At 42.3% G+C, this 21077-nt stretch overlaps 1 protein-coding gene across 1 annotated transcript in view; it reads left to right on the forward strand.

Moving 5' to 3' along the window:
• Nucleotides 1-6884: 6884 nt before the first annotated feature.
• LOC126263533 (zinc finger protein Gfi-1-like) overlaps nt 6885-21077 on the forward strand; it is a 171097-nt gene continuing 156904 nt past the window's right edge. The window contains exon 1 of the mRNA XM_049960626.1: nt 6885-7264. Within this exon, the coding sequence (XP_049816583.1) occupies nt 6885-7264 (380 nt within the window). The remainder of the gene's footprint in view (nt 7265-21077) is intronic.

Consider the following 21077-nt stretch of genomic DNA (forward strand, 5'->3'; position numbering starts at 1 on the left):
GACTCAGTGATTGCAGGCTCTCTTCGACACAGCTGAAACTTCCCCACTAATTACAGGGCCAAAGTGATCATCAAATGATTCAGAAAAAAATTCATTCGTTCATTCACTCCAGAACAAAAAAATCACAAACCTTCTTTATGAAGGAAATTGTGTATTAAATCCATCTCCATTACATGTCCAGATCTCCGGTGATTCCACGTCTTAATTATTTTCCGTTTACAGTCTCTTTCTATTCAAACAAACCGCAGGCGGCACAAATGTTAATTGGCCCGCTTTAGCGAGAAGAAAAGCGGAGTATGTATCTCTCAGAAACACGTCAATCCCTCAACAGATACTCCAGAAGCTGTCCTAGTTACCACTCTCCAACAACCATGGAGAATGCATATATGCAAGAATAAACGCACTAGAAAATACTTTGGCGTCGTCGAACTGTCGCCGCATATATTAAGAGAAAATCAGATCAGATAACTTTTCCAAAGTGAATGAATGTGGATGGTTTGATTGAAAATGATTAATTGGTGCGTGGTAGAGGGTATTTTCTGTGGGGACATTACAACGGCTCAAGTACCCCACTCCTTTCACGGCTATTTTTTCTGTGAAGATCATTAAACTAAAGAACAAGCCCACAATTAGTCGGTTTTAGTTCCAAATTTATGTTTATCACTTTATTTTTTTCTGTACAAACAGTTAATGTACGAAAGCAGTATCTATTGCACAAAGTAGTTGCACCATGTTAGACATTTTGTCGAACCTTGACATCACTTCTGTTCTTGTCTCATTTTTTTACTTGCAATAGTCACATTTTCCTTGCTCTATCGACATTCTATCCGAAATATTAGTTTTGTCAGCACTTTTCCCACACTCTCACATCGTCCGTCGTTGCTCTTCTCACTCGCTACCGTCCGAACCACACCGCCTTCCATCCCTTTCGCCGGGCCTTTCTGCTTGTGTCGAGCGCGGAGACCACATGAACAGCACGCACAGGTTGGCAGCAACAAAACATGGGCCTTTCACGTAATCGTTCGGAAACTCCAGTATTCTCGAGAAATCAGTTTCATTACGATACAACTACATCGAAGAGGCACTAAATTCAGGGGCGAATTTAGATACTCATTTACACATAAATAATTTTAGTTGTCTGTGCATTAACAAAAATGTAACATGAAATCAGAGGTCTTTGTGGATAAGGTCACCTCTGATAAAGGCTGATGATTACGTTTCCTCAAGGTGTGGAGACCACACGCACAGTCACGATACGACCCGCAAAGCATTCATTAGCTCCGCATTATGTAGAAATACAAGGTGACAGTTATTGAACTACGTGAAATAAAATCGTCATAACTTCTGAACGGTTTGCGTTAGGACTTTCAAACTGCACGGTTGCCCGCGGGGCATGATGGGAATTAGTATGGTTTGGTTTAGCGACGAAACCCACTTTCATTTGAATGGGTTCGTCAACAAGCAAAATTGCCACATTTGGAGGACTGAGAATCCGCATTTCGCGATCGAGAAGTCTTTTCACCCACAAACGGGTTACTGTGTGGTGTGCAATGTCCAGTCACGGAATAGTCGGTGCGATATTCCTTGATGGCACGGTGACTACTGAACGGTTGAATTTTTTGCAAGATGATTTCATCCCCATTATCCAAAACGACTCTATCGAAGCAGAAAAGTGATGTCCTGGAGGAGCACTTTGGGGACCGCATTCTGGTTCTGGGGTACCCAGAGGCCATTGGCATGGGCCTCGTTTGGCCGCCACATCCTCCGGATCTAAACACATGCGAGTCCTTTTTGTGGAGCTATATTAAAGACAAAATGTACAGCAATAACCCCGAAACCATTACTGAACCGAAAAAAAGCCATTCAGGTGGTCATCGACAGCATCGATGTTACGACACTTCAGCGTGTCATGAAGAATTTCGCTATTCTTGTGCGCAACGACATCGCAAACGACGGCAGACATATCAAACATGCCATCATCTAAATCCGAATACCTGCAGTGACGTTTACATGTTGAATGAAGTGAGTGCATGGCGTCGTTTGTGACTAATGGGAGATTCCAACCCCATTCTGTGGCATCTAGCAGTCAGGCCTGCCAAGCGAGTGCAATTGTTATTCGTACATCAGAAATATTTTCATCATTTATCATACCCACTGCAAGTATGATCGAAATATGAGCCCTAGTGGCTATCAGTTAAGCTATAATTTATTCTCGTCCTTACTTCTTAACGCAACGGAATGGATAACGCATCTGACTAATAGCTTCTGAACATTTCTCAATGACTCACTCCACCCTGGCAAGACCACATTTCCTTTGTGTGGTATTTATTTTAATCAAAGGTTAGACATCACAGCAAGAAAATGGAGGTTATGGTTAAATAACTCAACATAATGGCTACCCACAATTCAGTAATCAAGACCACTGCTTGTTTCACGTACCTCCTATTTTATTACAGTAAATTTTTTCACGCAAATGTTGCAAAATTTCTTGCGTTACACTTAAACACAATAGTTAAACAAGGGATTCTCCACCCAATGGGCACAACATAACATAAGAATTTTATCGTTCTATGGTCTCGCAATGTTTCGGTTTATTGCTACTGTGCGCTTTCTGGATTAGTAAGGAATCTTTCGCTACTTCCTTCTCTCCCACACTATCTTAACCTCATTCATTAGCAACATAACGAATTTCCTGACTTTCGTGCTGAACTAGGGAAAATCATGCGTGACGCACCGTATTTGAACCCAATTCGCTACTGTCTCATGCAAATCAGAGAGATTAAATACAAAAAATTAATCACCCTAGCAGTATAAAACACATCTCAAAAACAAAATGTTTGGTTATCTACACGTTCTGCTTTCCCCGATCAAACAATTCTCATCCAAGATTCACACGTCACTGACCCACGTAATAATTTTCCTACCACAAATCAGGAGGATTTATGCACATCTCCCTGTGCAATGCAATCCACATGGTTGTTGCCGAGTAGATGGCTGACTCACTTTAATTCACTCTCAGAGTATCTGAATATCAAGCTGGCGTCACACGAATGTATCTCATAATGGAAGTTTTCGTATCTTATTTATCTCACACTCGGATCCTCAACTGAATGCTAGGTTAAGCACTTCTAATTCTTTTTATTGTCTCATAATCAGGTTTAGACGCGCACTGTACTCATCACATGGAAGTGCTTGTCTCTAATTCGAGTTCTGCACATGGAAATCTTAATTATTTTCAACTTAGATTTACACACTCAAGTTGTTGTTGTTGTGGTCTTCAGTCCTGAGACTGGATTGATGCAGCTCTCCATGCTACTCTATCCTGTGCAAGCTTCTTCATCTCCCAGTACCTACTGCAACCTACATCCTTCTGAAACTGCTTAGTGTATTCATCTCTTGGTCTCCCTCTACGATTTTTACCCTCCACGCTGCCCTCCAATGCTAAATTTGTGATCCCTTGATGCCTCAAAACATGTCCTACCAACCGATCCATTCTTCTACTCAAGTTGTGCCACAAACTTCTCTTCTCCCCAACCCTATTCAATACCTCCTCATTAGTTACGTGATCTACCCACCTTATCTTCAGCATTCTTCTGTAGCACCACATTTCGAGAGCTTCTATTCTCTTCTTGTCCAAACTGGTTATCGTCCATGTTTCACTTCCATACATGGCTACACTCCATACAAATACTTTCAGAAACGACTTCCTGACACTTAAATCTACACTCGATGTTAACAAATTTCTCTTCTTCAGAAACGATTTCCTTGCCATTGCCAGTCTACATTTTATATCCTCTCTACTTCGACCATCATCAGTTATTTTGCTCCCTAAATAGCAAAACTCCTTTACTACTTTAAGTGTCTCATTTCCTAATCTAATCCCCTCAGCATCACCCGATTTAATTTGACTACATTCCATTATCCTCGTTTTGCTTTTGTTGATGTTCATCTTATATCCTCCTTTCAAGACACTGTCCATTTCGTTCAACTGCTCTTCCAAGTCCTTTGCTGTCTCTGACAGAATTACAATGTCATCGGCGAACCTCAAAGTTTTTACTTCTTCTCCATGAATTTTAATACCTACTCCGAATTTTTCTTTTGTTTCCTTTACTGCTTGCTCAATATACAGATTGATTAACATCGGGGAGAGGCTACAACCCTGTCTCACTCCTTTCCCAACCACTGCTTCCCTTTCATGCCCCTCGACTCTTATAACTGCCATCTGGTTTCTGTACAAATTGTAAATAGCCTTTCGCTCCCTGTATTTCACCCCTGCCACCTTCAGAATTTGAAAGAGAGTATTCCAGTTAACATTGTCAAAAGCTTTCTCTAAGTCTACAAATGCTAGAAACGTAGGTTTGCCTTTTCTTAATCTTTCTTCTAAGATAAGTCATAAGGTTAGTATTGCCTCACGTGTTCCAACATTTCTACGGAATCCAAACTGTAGTTCCCCGAGGTCCGCTTCTACCAGTTTTTCCATTCGTCTGTAAAGAATTCGCGTTAGTATTTTGCAGCTGTGAATTATTAAACTGATAGTTCGGTAATTTTCACATCAGTCAACACTTGCTTTCTTTGCGATTGGAATTCTGTGGGTATTTCGCCTGTCTCATACATCTTGCTCACCAGATGGTAGAGTTTTGTCATGACTGGCTCTCCCAAGGCCGTCAGTAGTTCTAATGGAATGTTGTCTACTCCCGGGGCCTTGTTTCGACTCAGGTCTTTCAGTGCTCTGTCAAACACTTCACGCAGTATCTTATCTCCCATTTCATCTTCATCTACATCATCTTCCATTTCCATAATATTGTCCTGAAATACATCGTCCTTGTATAAACCCTCTATATACTCCTTCCACCTTTCTGCCTTTCCTTCTTTGCTTAGAACTGGGTTGCCATCTGAGCTCTTGATATTCATACGAGTGGTACTCTTCTCTCCAAAGGTCTCTTTAATTTTCCTGTAGGCAGTATCTATCTTACCCCTAGTGAGACAAGCCTCTACATCCTTACATTTGTCCTCTAGCCATCCCTGCTTAGCCATTTTGCACTTCCTGTCGATCTCATTTTTGAGACGTTTGTATTCCTTTTTGCCTGCTTCATTTACTGCATTTTTATATTTTCTCCTTTCATCAATTAAATTCAATATTTCTTCTGTTACCCAAGGATTTCTATTAGCCCTCGTCTTTTTACCTACTTGATCCTCTGCTGCCTTCACTACTTCATCCCTCAGAGCTACCCATTCTTCTTCTACTGTATTTCTTTCCCCCATTCCTGTCAATTGTTCCCTTATGCTCTCCCTGAAACTCTCTACAACCTCTGGTTCTTTCAGTTTATCCAGTTCCCATCTCCTTAAATTCCCACCTTTTTGCAGTTTCTTCAGTTTCAATCTGCAGTTCATAACCAATAGATTGTGGTCAGAATCCACATCTGCCCCTGGAAATGTCTTACAATTTAAAACCTGGTTCCTAAATCTCTGTCTTACCATAATCCGTCAGTCCTACCTGGTAAGGATCCCACACCGCGCAGCAGTATTCTAAAATAGGACGGACAAGCGTAATGTAGGCAGTCTCCTTAGTAGGCTGTTACATTTTCTAAGTGTCCTTCCAATAAAACGCAGTCTTTTGTTAGCCTTCCCCACAAAATTTTCTATGAGTTCCTTCCAATATAAGTTGTTCGTAATTGTAACACGTAGGTATTTAGTTGAATTTACGGCTTTTAAATTAGACTGATTTATCGTGTAACCGAAGTTTAACGCGTTCCTTTTAGCACTCATGTGGATGACCTAAAACTTTTCGTTATTTAGGGTTAATTGCCACTTTCCGCACCATTCAGATATCTTTTCCAAATCGTTTTGCGGTTTGTTTTGATCTTCTGATGATTTTATTAGTCGATAAACGACATCGTCATCTGCATTCCACCAATGAGGAATAGCAAAGGGCATTTGGCACTACCTTGGGAAACACCAGAAATCACTTCTGTTTTACTCGATGACTCTCCGTCGCTTACTACGAACTGAGACCTCTCTGACAGGAAATCACAAATCCCGTCACATAATTGAGACGATATTCCATAAGCTCGCAATTTCACTACGAGGCGCTTGAGTGGTACAGTATCAAAAGCCTTTCGAAAATCCAGAAATACGGAATCGATCTGAAATCCCTTGTCAATAGCACTCAACACTTCATGTGAATAAAGAGCTAGTTGTGTTTCACAGGAACGATGCTTTCTAAATCCATGTTGACTGTGTGTCAATAGACCGTTTTCTTCTAGTTAATTCATAATGTTCGAACACAAATATGTTCTAGAATCCTGCTGCATATCGACGTTAACGATATGGGCCTGCAATTTAGTGGATTACTCCTATTACCTTTCTTGTATATTGGTGTGACCTGTGCGACTTTCCAGTCTTTCGGGACGGGGTACGGATCCTACGGCGAGCGAACGGTTATATATGATTGTTAAGTATGGGGCTACTGCACCATTACCAAACTGGATTCAGAGATCTATTTTAAGGAAGTGCACATCTGAATAATTAAATATACAAATTGCACTTCTTTGCTACATTGGAATCCGGCTTTGGTGTATTAAAGAAAATGGTGTTATTATCCAAAAAAGAACAACGAAGTATGTTGTACATCTTTTCTATGTCGAGCAGTACTGTATTCTTTGACTAATTAACGTTTCTTTTCAATATAGTTCAATAATTTTCACCTTGTATATCGAGTTGCAAATCGCTCATGATGGAAGCAGGTAGGCCATGTTGAAGGAGGGAAGATAAGATAGACTCGTTTCAAAATGATGTTGATAGTAAAGTGATAGCACCTCACGAGGAGTAAATGCAACCCATCCACTCAGTCGGTCGTGGTGCAGGCGGCAGCTGCGGCGGCAGCCATGGCGACGTCAGCCTCCGGGGGCGGCGGCGGCGGGTCCGGCTCCGCCTCCGGGGGTGGCTACGGCGGCACCGGGGGCGGCTCGGGGGCGGCCGGCGCGTCCGCCGAGGAGGAGCAGCTGTTCCGGCTGCGGCACTCGCTGATGGGCCAGTACCACGACCACCACCACCACCACCTTCTGCGCGGCGTCGGCGTGGGCGTCGGCGTGGGCGTCGGCGTCCCGCTGGGCGACGTCTACAGCTGCGTCAAGTGCGAGAAGATGTTCTCGACGCCGCACGGGCTCGAGGTGCACGCGCGGCGCTCGCACAACGGGAAGCGGCCCTTCGCCTGCGAGCTCTGCAACAAGACCTTCGGCCACGAGATCAGCCTCAGCCAGCACCGGTAAGCCAGCCGTCGACGGCGCCGTCTGGGCCGCCAGACGGCCTGCTTTTCACACGGCCTGCTTGCCAATCTCATTCTACCATCCCCAAATATTTTGTCTTTCGTGCAATCCATCGTTGACTGCTGCTAGTCACGGTATTTGATTGATGTCATTCTCTGAACAACCACACTTGTAGCTCATTCATTATTCAGGACCCAGTTTCGCACTTGTATCTCATACATTATTCAGGATCTAGTTTCTGTCTACACTGGACCATCTTCGGGTCAGAGAGGGTGATTTTGCAATTGGGGGACACGATCCCGGAGAGGATAAGGAGCAAACATGGCCCAAATGGTTCAAATGGCTCTGAGCACTATGGGACTCAACATCTGAGGTCATCAGTCCCCTAGAACTTAGAACTACTTAAACCTAACTAACCTAAGGACATCACACACATCCATCCTCGAGGCAGGATTCGAACCTGCGACCGTAGCGGTAGCAAACATGGTCATGGGGACGTATCAGTGCTTCCTAGAGAGGTACATTCACTTGAAGTTGGAGGTAAAAAGATCTTTTACATTGACCCTGGTGCCAGTGCCAGGCAGGAGGTTCGCCAGAATGGGGTAACAACTGCCAGCATCCCTATCACTTGGATTATTACCTACGGACTTGCCTCCGATGAGTCGCTTTTGACGCTGGTTCGTCACTCGGAACAGTACGGTGTTGGGATTTCTGCCATCCATCCTATTCACAGATGAGGCTGCCTTTGCGAGGGGTGGATATCGTCAACCTTCACAACACCCACTTGTGGGCGACGGAGAATCCGCCTCAGCACCGGTTCAGTTTCAGACTGTGGGAGGTACTACTGACGACTGCTACGACGTACCAGTCATCCTTCCACAGCGCGTTACAGGCAAGGCATATTTGCACTTCCAGTCGATGACACTGGTGGAAGAAGTGCCTTTGGTGGTAAGATAGGCAATATGGCCCTCTAGCGTGTGCAGCTGAAACACAGTACTCATTCGCTGATTTTCTGTGGATGGTCTTACTCTCAATTTTAAAAAGACACAACGTATTCAGTCCACGTATCTAGAGGTACTATATCAATCATATGTGTAACACATGGTGAGAAAAGGACAAATAGGGTAAAAACTCCCAAATTTTTTGGTCTCCACATTAATGAGAATTTAAACTGGGAAAAACACATTTTGGAAGTCCTAAAACTACTTAGTTCAGCCACATTTGCACTTAGAATCATTGCAAATCTTGAGGAGGGGCAAATCAGTAAGTTGACGCATTTTGCGTATTTTCTTCCAGTAATGTCTTATGGAATTACGTTCTGGGGCAGCTCAACCGTAAAAATTCTTATCGCTCAAAAACGTGCAGTAAGAATTATATGTGGACTTCAACCACGATGGTGTTATGGACATCTATTTCAGAAGCTGGGTATACTGACAAATGCTTCATTGTATACTTGTTCCCTGATGTTTGTTGGAAAATTATCTTATGTACTTCAATAGGATTTATGATGTACATAATTAAAATACCAGAAGAAAAAATGATATTCATTACTTTACAGTTAAGATCCTTAGACGCCAGGAAGGCATCTGGCCCAGACGGTATCAAAACCATCTAAGACGGCTACTGAAATTGTCTCCTATGTCGTTAATATAGATCAGGAACAATAGAGGGCTTATAACACTTCCTTGGGGAACGCCGGATATTACTTCTGTTTTACTTGATGACTTTCCGTCTATTACTACGAACTGTTACCTTTCTGGCAGGAAATCGCGAATTCAGTCGCAGAACTGAGGCGATACTCCATAGGCACGCAGTTTGGTCAGAAGACGCTTGTGAGGAACGGTGTCGAAAGCCTTCTGGGAATCTAAAAATATGGAATCAATTTGACATCCCCTGTCGATATCACTCATTAATTCTGAGTATAATGAGATAGTTGTGTTTGACAAGAACGATATTTTCTGAATCCATGCTAACTTTATGTCAATAAACGGTTTTGTTCGAACACATCACGTTAGTGATGTGGGCCTCTAATTCAGCGGATTACTCCTACTTACCTTTTTGGGTATTGGTGTGACTAGAGCAATTTTCCAATCTTTAGGTGCGGATCTTTCTGTGAGCGAGCGATTGTTTGTAATTGCTACATATGGAACTATTGTATCAGCATACTCTGAAAGAAACTGGTAAAAAATCTGGATCAGAAGCCTTACCGTTATTAGATGATTTAAACTGCTTTGCTATACCGAGGGTATCTACTATGTTTGTCATCTTGGCAGTTGTTCTTGATTGGAATTCAGGAATATTTACTTCGTCTTCTTTGGCGAAGGAGTGTCGGTAAACCGTGTGCAAGAACTCTGCTTTTGTGGCACTGTCATCAGTGACTTCACCGTTTTTATCGCGCTCTGAAGTTATTGATTGCGTCTTGGCACTTGTGTGCTTTATGTATGACCAGAATCTTTTTGGGTTTTCTGCCAGATTCCGAGACACAGTTTCGTTGTGGAAATAATTATAAGCATCTCGCATTGAAGTACGCGCTATCTTTCGAGATTTTGTAAAACTTTTCTAGTCTTGGGGATTTTGCGTTCTTTTAAATTCGTCTGGGGACAGTAAGGTCAGCGTTATGCGATCAGGATATCAATGGTGCTCATCCGAGTTCAAAAAGAAATAGTCCAATGCAGTCATTCAAGCAATGCCTCATTTTACTCAGTAATAGTTAATTTATTTTTACAAGATGTCGTATAAACTTCGGTAGTACATTAAAATGTTATTCTCTTCTCACAGATTCACAATGACTAATCATAACACGGGGGAAAACTAACTAACTCTTATTTTTTCACTGTTCGCCTGAACGTACCTTACACTTTGTAGGTGCTCAGCTGATTATGTTTAAGTCTGAATATTATCCAATATAGAACAAAATCGGTATATGGATTGGTTTTGTATGACTCTCAGCTGATATTTTTTTATGAGCCCAGAGATGTTGAATCGATTTCTGAATAATAATTTCTTATTTCGGTATACATTTCATTGCATGTGCAATAGCTGCTGTTAAATATGCAATTATTATTTTAAAACTGATTTACGTATTTATTGTAGACGGATATGTTTCCTGTTCTGTGAGCTTCTCTGGTCCTGACTCTACATCGTTGAAATTATTTGCAAAAGTTTGTTGCATGACATTGCACATATATGAAAGAAGACATCGCAGTAGTGGGAACACAGAACTAGAAAATGAAAAGCATCTTCTATAGAGGGCGTCACTGAAGTTTAGCGTAAAAATCATGCACATGGTGGACGATCCTAAAATGAGTATTTTCAGACAAAGAACACACGAGAGGTGTTCTGGAAGTAAGGTCCGATCGGTCCCGAAATGGAAACCATTGAAAAATCAAAAATGCTTTATCTTTTACAGTCAGCTACAGCTTCTAGCTACTTCTCTACATAGTCGCCGCTACGACTTAGACATATGTCATAGCGTTGTACCAAGTTTCCAGTACCCTCGTCGCTGAAGGCAGCCGACTCTGCTCTCCACCAATTCTCTACGCTGATCTGCAGTTCGTTGTCTATGCCAAAATGTTGTCTTCATAGGCAGCGGTTCATGTGACCAGAGGTGAATCTCAGGGGAGAAACTACGAACGTCATGGTTGGTGGTCAAACACTTCCCCATCGAAAACGCTGCAGGAGCGTCTTCATTGCCCCTGCAGAGTGCGCCGAGAATTGTCATGAGCAAGAAGACACATGGCAGTTTGTTACGTGGGCTGCTTAACATCAAGTAAAATCTCTCATCAGGCCTTCATACTCGGCGGGAGACGCCATTTTCTAGGAATCTTCACGTGCCCACTGTGCGCTCAGAACTGAAAGAGCGGCGTGTTGTAATTGAAAATTAATATTATGTTTCTTCCTGTTGAGATAAACAGCTTACTCATTACGACAACAACTTAAGCTGTTACAATGGTTTATCAAAATATGTGGAACATGTAGTATCACTGAGGTTCAGATTCGACCTTGAAACGCAGGCAGCCCTGTAAGTAGGTGAATGACCTTACAAGTAGGTATGTGAGGTGTTACACAGCTCTGATGGAGGTAAGCACTCATCTGTTTTCAGTAAAGCCACATCACCGAGAGATTAAAAACTTCAGGCTGATTAACGTTTCACTTTCCTTAATTTCGAAGGTTTGGCATTTTTCCCACGTCGGTGTGACTATTTCCCAGCGTGGCGGTACTGGTTATCGACTGGCATGGAGGGCGTATTTGTTTTGTTGCGGCTCGAATGATTGAGAGCTTCGGTGCGAGCTTCGGAGATATTCTGTAGCACAGACTGCCTAATTTGATCTGTTGTAATCGGCGTTGGGGGCACTTCTACTATTCACAAAAAACGACAGGAGACATAGAGTGCTAATTTTTAAATCTCTAAGTTTTAGCGTAAACTAGAGCGATGTAACTTGTAACACTTTCCAGACTGTAGCCTGTAGCCAGCTCTGAAATGATAGCATTTACTTGATGAGTGCTTTATGTTACTGGAATTGAAAAACTTACTCTAAGTGTCAGAAAACTGTTCCAAAGTACATGGTCACGTACCTTGGAACGAGATATTCTATTCACATTTTTCAGTTGAGAAAATCCTGTCAATACTGTATTTAATAGTCTCTGTGCGACATTGCTACTCTACTGAACAGCAATAATCAGTAAGGGAAATCAAATTAAGAACAAGTATTATCAAAAACCAGTTACAAATTAAAAATATTTTGAAATAAATTTCCATTTTAGAGACGGAGAAAAATGTAAACACATTAGGGAAACTCAGTTTATTTGCAAATATCGAGTGTTACACGGTAAAAAAAATCTGTTTCAGAATAGAAGATGGTGCACGGTAACGACCATGGCTTAAACGTCCACACGTTCTATAACTAGTTTTAAAAAATTTCATAATTTTACTCAGTATAAAACTCTATCTGAAGAGTTACGAACATCCTAAAACTAACTTAAATATTTTATAGAAGTACTGCAGCTGAACATGTGGAATTCGTAACAGTTACAGTCGTTGCACAAAACTCAATTTCACGTCTCGCCACAATAAAAACAGTAGAAAATACTGGAAAGTGCTTATGGGGAACTCTAGTGGACGTTCTTTCATGTCATCCAGAAATCGGTCATTAGACTGAAACACCGACCACTGAGCATCATTCGTTCCTAGGTACAGTCTCCTTCACCTCCAACACCCTCCCCTGCGTCTTGCCATAGTTATAGTCTTCCATATTTCTCCTGTAATTCGATTTATGGATCATCACATGCGTCTACGAGCTAATACTCACAGAAAAGGTCATAAGTCTTCTCTGCGACATTACAAATATTGTGTACAATGCAGAAGAAAGAAGAGATGGTTCAAATGGCTCTAAACACTATGGGACTTAACATCTGAGGTCATCAGTCCCCTAGACTTAGAATTTCTTAAAGCTAACTAACCTAAGGACATCACACACATCCATTCCCGAGGCAGGATTCCAACCCGCGACCGTAGCAGCGGCGCGGTTCCAGATTGAAGCGCTCGGCCACAGCGGCCGACAAGAAAGAGCGGACTGTTGGTGCAGACGCCGCTCTCTATTGCGAGGAACGTTCACAGAGGCTGTATATAGCGACGTGGAAAATTGTCGCGTCATAGGAAGGAAAGTAAATATCTTGGGAGTGACGAAAGATTTATTGGATCCACCTCCATCACAATACAGACGCGTTTAAGTAATACACGTCGATCAAACACGTAAAACGTGCCCTGCTGGGAACGTTTCAGAATGTCTTAAATATCTTAGTACTGTGGAAGAGGGCTGTTTTGAGGCTAAATAGCAGTATATGCATGACTTTTGAAATTGAATTAACAGAAAAAATGACTATTTTGTAAGATTCAGTCGCGACCACTATTTGCGTCAATTAGCAGATTCACCTGCCATTCGAAATCCTTCTGCTACTGTATTAATCACCCAATACTCGGAAATTTGAAGAGAGTGCAAAAGTATGTGCCACTCTTCTATGACTATGTCCACTTTTTCCTTCTATCTTTCCTTCAATGATAAATCATATTAAAGTGGACATCTCGCTTCGGAAAAGGCTCCCACCCCCAAATTACACTGACTGCGTTTTATTACTTCAAAATTTTTATCAGTTTGGTGAAGTATCTCATCATTGGTCACATGGTAATCCCATAGCATCCTGAGTATGCAGCAGTATACCTGTAGTTCAAAAGGTTTCATGGATAACATTTTAACTGTCCACGTATCTACTTCCTATAGCAGCACCAACAACACGTCGTAAATGAAAGAGCAGAATTACAAATCCGATTTCTGTGTTTTTCAAACGCTGTCTGCGTTCTGTTAGCCAGAATCCTAGGTATTTGATTTTTCTCTCTAAAATAAATCATCATCAATGTGACAATCAGGTTGTTCATTTTCTTCTTGTTACTGATTAAATTTTGTTTTGTGGCAGATGATTTTAGGTCCACTCTCTTAGCTAATGACGCTGGATTCTATTAAAAAAGAGCTGAATGCATTCTATGTTATCAATGAATAAAACTGTGGTGTCACCGCCAGACACGACACTTTCTAGGTGGTAGCTTTAAATCGGCCGCGGTCCATTAGTACATATCGGACCCGCGTGTCGCCACTGTCAGGATCGCAGACCGAGCGCCACCACACGGCAGGTCTCGAGAGACTGACTAGCACTCGCCCCAGTTGTACGACGACTTTGCTAGCGACTACACTGACGAAGCCTTTCTCTCATTTGCCAAGAGACAGAATAGCCTTCAGCTAAGTCCATGGCTACGACCTAGCAAGGCGCCATTTGTAACATTGCATGTTTCTTAAGAGTCTCACTTGTATCGCCACAATCTCCAGATGTCTCATCAAGAACGATGTATACAAAGGATGGATTAAAGTTAAGTATCCAAGAAGCTACGTACTTTTCTTTATAACATTCATTACGTATCCTGTTTCAGACCTCACTCCATCCTTCGTGAGTTAGCGCGTGCATCTTGGCCGCCTCTTTCAATTAGTGTGCGTAGTGTTGGCAAGTCTGCCGTCACTACAAAAACAGCATTTGTTTAACGGATGTTGTTGAAAAAATTCATCACTGATCTTGTACTCATACTAGACTAATCTTAAACCATATTTGACATTTGTAAAACGTTGCTGCACTTAAGTATTCTGTTATAGCAAAATTTAACCCAAATTTTCTGAACTCTTTTCATACAAAATGCATAATCGCCGATATTACCGAAACACGTGTGAAAATGTTACTGATTGAGAGTGGTAGTTTTGATATCGGATGTATTTAAAAAATTTGGAAAAAACAATTCATCGATCCTAAATTATTTGCTAAATATACGTATGACTTAAACGTCGTTTTCCAGTAGCGAGAACACAACTCGCGGTGTATGTTCATCCTTATGCTCTTCTGCATCGCTGCAGCAAGCCCCTAATTTTTCCGTTGACAGCCTTCTGTTGTAACAGTGGTTGCGCTGGAGCTAGCTATAAAAGATATTCCTTTCTGCCGTTAATAAAAGCAGTGTTTGTCCTGTGCAAACATGTCACCCACTGCGCCTTACGGAACCAATTTCCTTGATTGGTTGACTTTTCAATTATTCTTAATGAACGCCGACTCTTCCCGGGACAGGTCTTAACAGGGGAGGCAGCGGCAGTGCCACCCTGTTTGCTCTGCGGGGATGACCAGAGTTCACCGCCTCCTGCACGCCAAGTGTCGGCAGCAGAAGTGCATCTTCAGGGTCGTGTTTTCGTGCCTTTTTGAGCCGCTCCTTTCTAATACGAAACAGTATTGAAGTTCGCGTACTGCTAAATAAAGAACGTATAGAGCTATTTCGTGACAGTGAGTCGGACGCTACAATAATGATCTATGAACACTAGGTAACAATGGACACTCCCAGTTTTCCACCCCCGAGGTCGTAGACAAGACGCCATGTTGTTACATTCCTTCGTTTCATTCTGAGGTGTGGACGACTACGGAGAATGTGTATTAGAGTCCGCATTACATGTCAGTTATGAGTGCGTACAAGAACTAGAAACTAGTGCAGAACTCACTCTGTATGACACCACATAATTACAGGACTGTGCGGAGAAGGCAAGTGCTGTCCGCACTTGCAAATCGCTAATTTCATTCCACACCAGCCAGTCTTATCTGCAGCCGCAGATATTAAAATTTTGCAAAGTTCTTTAGGCCGCTTAGCACGCTGGAGCTCTGGTTGTAGATTTGCATTTGGCCTTAATTTTCCTCTCCTGAATGGGGGGTCTTATAATTTACAGGGGCGTTCTCGAAAGTAGTCGGAAAGCGATCATGCAAAAGGGTTCGTGAATTTAAATATCTGGGGGTAATCTTTACAGAAGACGCAGCATGTGAAGCAGAAATCAAAGCGAGGGTCCAAGCCGCCAATCGATTATACTTTGGTCTCAGTCAATTTCTTGCATCGCGTAGTCTCTCGAGTAATTTCAAGCTCCAACTGTATAAAACAATGATTCAACTCGTAGTACTGTATGGTTGTGAAACTTGGAGTGTCCTGAAAAAAGACTTGAACAATCTGCTTGTTTTTGAGCGGAAATTCTTAAGGAAGATCTTTGGTCCGGTACAAGATGAAATCACTGTAGAATGGAGGATCGGACATAATTGTGAAGTAGACGAAATATACAGTAGACCAAACATTGTAGGATAGATGAGAACCAAGCGCCTTGTATGGGCAGGACATGTCAATCGGATGGATAAATGCCGATGGCCTTTGAAAGCTATGGATTATACTCCGTATGGAAGACGCCCACTAGGCAGACCAAAGAAGAGATGGAGGGATGGAATCCATGAGGACTTGCTGCAGACTGTAACAGAGAATAATTGGCGCCAGGAGGCACAAAACAGAACCCAGTGGAGGAGGAACCTTGTAGCAGCGCGCGGTCCTCTGGGCCTGATCGCGTAAAGTAAAGTTCTCGAAAGTAATTCCTCAGAATGTTTTATGTGCAAACTCTTAAAGCTTTTAAAATAAAACAGACCTTATTAACATTCTATGTCTTTGTTCGTCATGTGTACACATGTATTTCTCAACATAAAAATGAAAATCTTATTCTCGAAACATCCCCCAGGCTATGGCTAAGCCATGTCTCCTCAATATCCATTCTTTCAGGAGTGCTAGTTCTGAAAGGTTTGCAGGAGAGCTTCTGTAAAGTTTGGAAGGTAGGAGACGAGACACTGGCAGAAGTAAAGCTATGAGGGCCGGACGTGAGTCGTGCTTAGGTAGCTCAGACTATACAGCACTTGCCCGCTGCAGAGTGAAAATCTCATTCTGGATTTCTCAACATAGCCACCCTGGCTACGTACACATTTCTCCCTGCGAGTCACCAGTTTGTTGATACCGTCACTGTAGAATGTTTGACATTGTTGATTGAGCCACAATCTCAACTTTGCTTGCATCGCGTCATCGCTATCAAAGTGTAGTCCTTCAAGGTGTTCTTTAAGCTTTGGAAACAGGTGAAAAATCGAATGAGGCTAAGTAGGGACTGTATGAAAGATGATGGATGATACATTTGGAAAATATAAACAAAAGTAAGGATGAACACACAGAAAATTTAAATGGAACAAGAACCCAAGGCGTCGGATTGTTGCAGATGTCGCAGCTCGCGTGTATGGTCGGGCACTGTCATGCTGAAAGGGTGGGGGGGGGGGGGGGTAGGTGCTCTATATGTGGATGAATCTTAGAATTCGTGCTTTCAGTTTCCTGATGGTCTCGCACTACCTTGCAGAGTTTATGTTGGTGTGCTTAGGCACGACCGCCAAATTCACCACGTCCCTGAACACTGCATGACTTTGCCTGCTGATGGCAAGGTCTTGAACTTCCTGGCGTCGGTGATCCTTTGTCGTGGAACTTTGTTGATGCTCTCTTGTTTTCGGGGTCAAAAAGGCGAACCTAGCTTCTATCGCCTGTCACATTTTTGTTAAGGAACCCTTCATCCTCACGCACAAAAGGCAAAGAAAATTGTTGACAGTTGTCCAGTCACCTCTGTTTCGTGTCAGGAGTGAACGTTGAGGCACGGACTGTGCACGTAGATTTCTGTACCGCAGTTACGCAGCGGTGGCCTGTACACAACTCTGCTGATACGTCACACTTACCTGGGAGCTGTGTCTTTGTTGTTCGACGATTTTCTCTGTTGAGCTCAGTAACCCGATTCCGATTCAGTTGCCGTACACGTTCGTTCACTCCGACCTACGTCATGCACGTTCCTTTTCTTCATTACGAGCACGCACAACCCAGAATTGAACATTACGATATCGATACAACCATCATCATATTTTTATTCTTCTGCGAGTTTCAGCTGCAGCCACGTTTGCTAGGATTAGAAAGTCGATTACAGTACGCCGTGTCTCACTTACCGACTTCGTAACGTTACACGTTACACACCGCCAAGTTACGCGCTACAATTTGGAGTCCTCTAGCGGCAATGGGTTGCCAGCGAAGCGGGAAAGTCGACCGAGTAATATGCATGACATGTAATACGTTAACCGATATTGAGAACAGAATGAAACATTCGGAGACTGACTTTTCATCACGCCCTTGTACTTCCGCCACACTCCACAAAGTGGTTTGCAGATTGTGCACGAGGCGTGTTGAAAAAGTAACGATAACTTAGTAATTTCGTACTTTGTTTTAGCTACTAACGCGCGGTTTTTCCGTTGTTGTGCTGGTAAACATGCTTGAAAATTATCTGCAAAGTGTCGGCTATATCTGATATTTAGTTTGTTGTGAACTGTCAAAAAGATTACACATGTTTCGGTAATATCGGCGATTATGTATTTCTTATAAAAAGAAACCAAGAACTTAGTCCGCAGCTCGTAGTCTTGCGGTAGCATTCTCGTTTCCCGCGGGTTCGGATTCCCGGCGGGGTCAGGTATTTTTCCTGCCTCGAGACTACTGAGTGTTGTGTCGTCTGCCTCATCATCATTCATCCCCATTACGGTCGGAGGAAGACAATGGCAAACCACCTCCGCCTTGCCTAGTACGGCGGTGCGGGTCTCCCGCATCGTCCCCTACGCTCCTCGGAGTATGGAACCTCATCAGCAGTATTTGCGTCAAATTTTCCTATAACAAAATACTTAAGAGCATTAACGTTTTACAAATGTCAAATATGGCTTAAGATTAGTCTAGCACGGCTGCAAGAGATTACCAATAGTACAAGCGATTCGGAGAAGGTCGTGAAGTTGCCTTGGACGCCCCAGCATATTATCAACCGATGAAATCGTGATGAAAGTGAAAGCAACAATTATTAACCATCGCCAGATCGGAATTAGTGAAGTCGCTGACGATATTGGTTTATAAATTCGGTCATGCCATGAAATTATTTAGGATGTCTCGGATTTGAAACGTGTGACAGGAAAATTTATTTGAAAGTGGTTAACTTAGAACAAAATCAGCGACAAGTTGATCAGGAGGCGCTAGATGATGTCAAGAATACTGTGGAACTGCTGAAACGTGTCATAATAGGTGGTGAAAGGCTAAATTACGGATATGAAATCGAAACTAAGGCCCAGCTGAGCCATCGGAAGCATTCTGGATAGGAAACAAATCTCGGTAACCAGAATGAGATTTTCACTCTGCAGCGGAGTGTACGCTGATACGAAACTTCCTGGCAGATTAAAACTGTGTGCCGGACCGAGACTCGAACTCAGGACTTTTGCATTTCGCGGGCCAGTGCTCTGTTTGTAGAGCACTTGCCCGCGAGAGGCAAAAGTCCCGAGTTCGAGTCTCGGTCGGACACACAGTTTTAATCTGCCAGGAAGTTTCAAATCTCGGTAAGTGTGCGAAGGTTATGGACAATGTGTTCTTTTATGCAAACGGAACTGTGCACCATGATTCTTACTACAAAGTCTAACGGTCAGTAACGAGTACTTCTTACAGGTTCAACGCCGTTTAGGTGAATCAATCCGGGGAAAAACGCCAGGATTTGAGGCGAAACAACTGATCGACTTTTGCTCCACGATAACGTACCTGCTCACATTTCGTTGCTTGTTCGTGAATTTTTGCCAAACAAAATACTGTAGTGATGCCACATCCTCCATATCCGCCACACACAGCCCTATGTGACTTTATTCTGGCCCCAAAAATAAATGAAAGCTTATAGCGTTTGAAACGTCCCGTTAGAAAAATTATACATGACTGTGCGTAAACTGACACACAATATTTGTGGCTTTTTCGTATTTCTAAGTCCCTCTTCCTGTGTTGGAGCGCGAGTGTCCTCTGAAATATGTAATTTTTGTATTACTTGTGCCAACTGATCTTGTACTTCCCAGATTTCTCTTTTGTGTTGCGTATTAATTTGATTCTGATTTTGTTTGAATTTCTTAATTTGTTCATACTCTTCTGTGTCAGTGATGGCTACAGGTCTTGTGTCATTCAGATCATCATCTACCTTTGCAGATAAGTTAGTGAACTGATCCGAAAGTTCGGCTACTTTCTCCGACAGTGTATTTCCTCAGTGTGTTTTTCTGAACCAAGTTTCAGAGTGTCCATTTGTATTGAAATCGTATCTACTGTGTCCTTTAAGTTTTCCTGAGTTTTTGCAAGTAGCGTAACCGAATCGGTAGATGCAACTGAGTCAATTTTAGCTTGCAAAGTGTCGTAATTTTCATGAACAATAGTTTGCAGTTCTTTTATGGCTGCTTCGTGATTCTGTAATGCATTTTCATGATGCGAAAAAATAGGTTGGAAATGCTCACAAATTTGTGTTTTTACTTCATTACAGACTTTTTGACATTTCGATTCAATGTTATGTAACTCAGTAGTTAAATCTTCACGTGTTTGTTCAAGTGTGGTGTCTAACTTCCGAAGATTTTGTTCCATTGTGTCTAACTGTTGCTCTGTTTGTCCCTGGTGTTGTTCAATTGTGTCTAACTTTTGAAGCTTTTGCTGTGTTTGTCCCATTTGTTGCATTAATTGTAATAACAATGCACTGGTGTCTGAAACATGTTCCTCAGTGCTATTCGGCAAAGCATTTGAACCGCGAATATTCGCATTTTGAAAAGCAGAAAATGTGTCTTGACTTATTTGAGAAAACGGCGAGGACGCAAAACCTGAATCTATAGTATTTGCGAGATTGTGTCCTGTCATTCGGATTCCTGAGGCGAGCTATTGCCGACCGATCGATCGATAATGCTTCCTGTTCACTAATTGTTTCACTGTCTACGCCATTATTTGCCGCCCGCTCCATTTCCCTATGCACAATTACCAAATCACTAGTTTGAACATTAGTTACTTCATTACACGGTGGCGCTAACACACTGCTTTCGTCTTCACTGTCATTTCTCAGTGTACTTTGGAGCCTAGTATTACGTTTTTCACACGGCATTATTGTCACAATATTTCACACGACAACACAGAAAAGCACAATTTGAAGAGCAAAATAAGAAAACACATTAACATAGCACTGAAAATAATATCTAGTTAATTGCAAGCGCAGCTGCGAAATACTTGGTGCAAATCTACATGCATGCCACAACAACAATGAATGACTGCAACTACAAAGGAGATTCTCTCTACAATTACGTGCTAGCAATAAACAATAGCTACACTAATTACTCAAATTACAAGAAAAAAAACCAGAAGATTCCAGTGAGGTATCCTCGGCTAAGGGTCGACATATGAAACGTCCCCTTAGAAAAATTATACATGACTGTGCGTAAACTGACACACAATATTTTTAGCGCAACGCAATCTGACTTTCAATAATCCCTACAAAAGAATGGCCCTGACTAACAGTAACCTATACCTTTCACAAATCACTT

Source organism: Schistocerca nitens, chromosome 6, assembly GCF_023898315.1.
Source record: "Schistocerca nitens isolate TAMUIC-IGC-003100 chromosome 6, iqSchNite1.1, whole genome shotgun sequence".
NCBI classification, from domain to species: Eukaryota; Metazoa; Arthropoda; class Insecta; order Orthoptera; family Acrididae; genus Schistocerca; species Schistocerca nitens.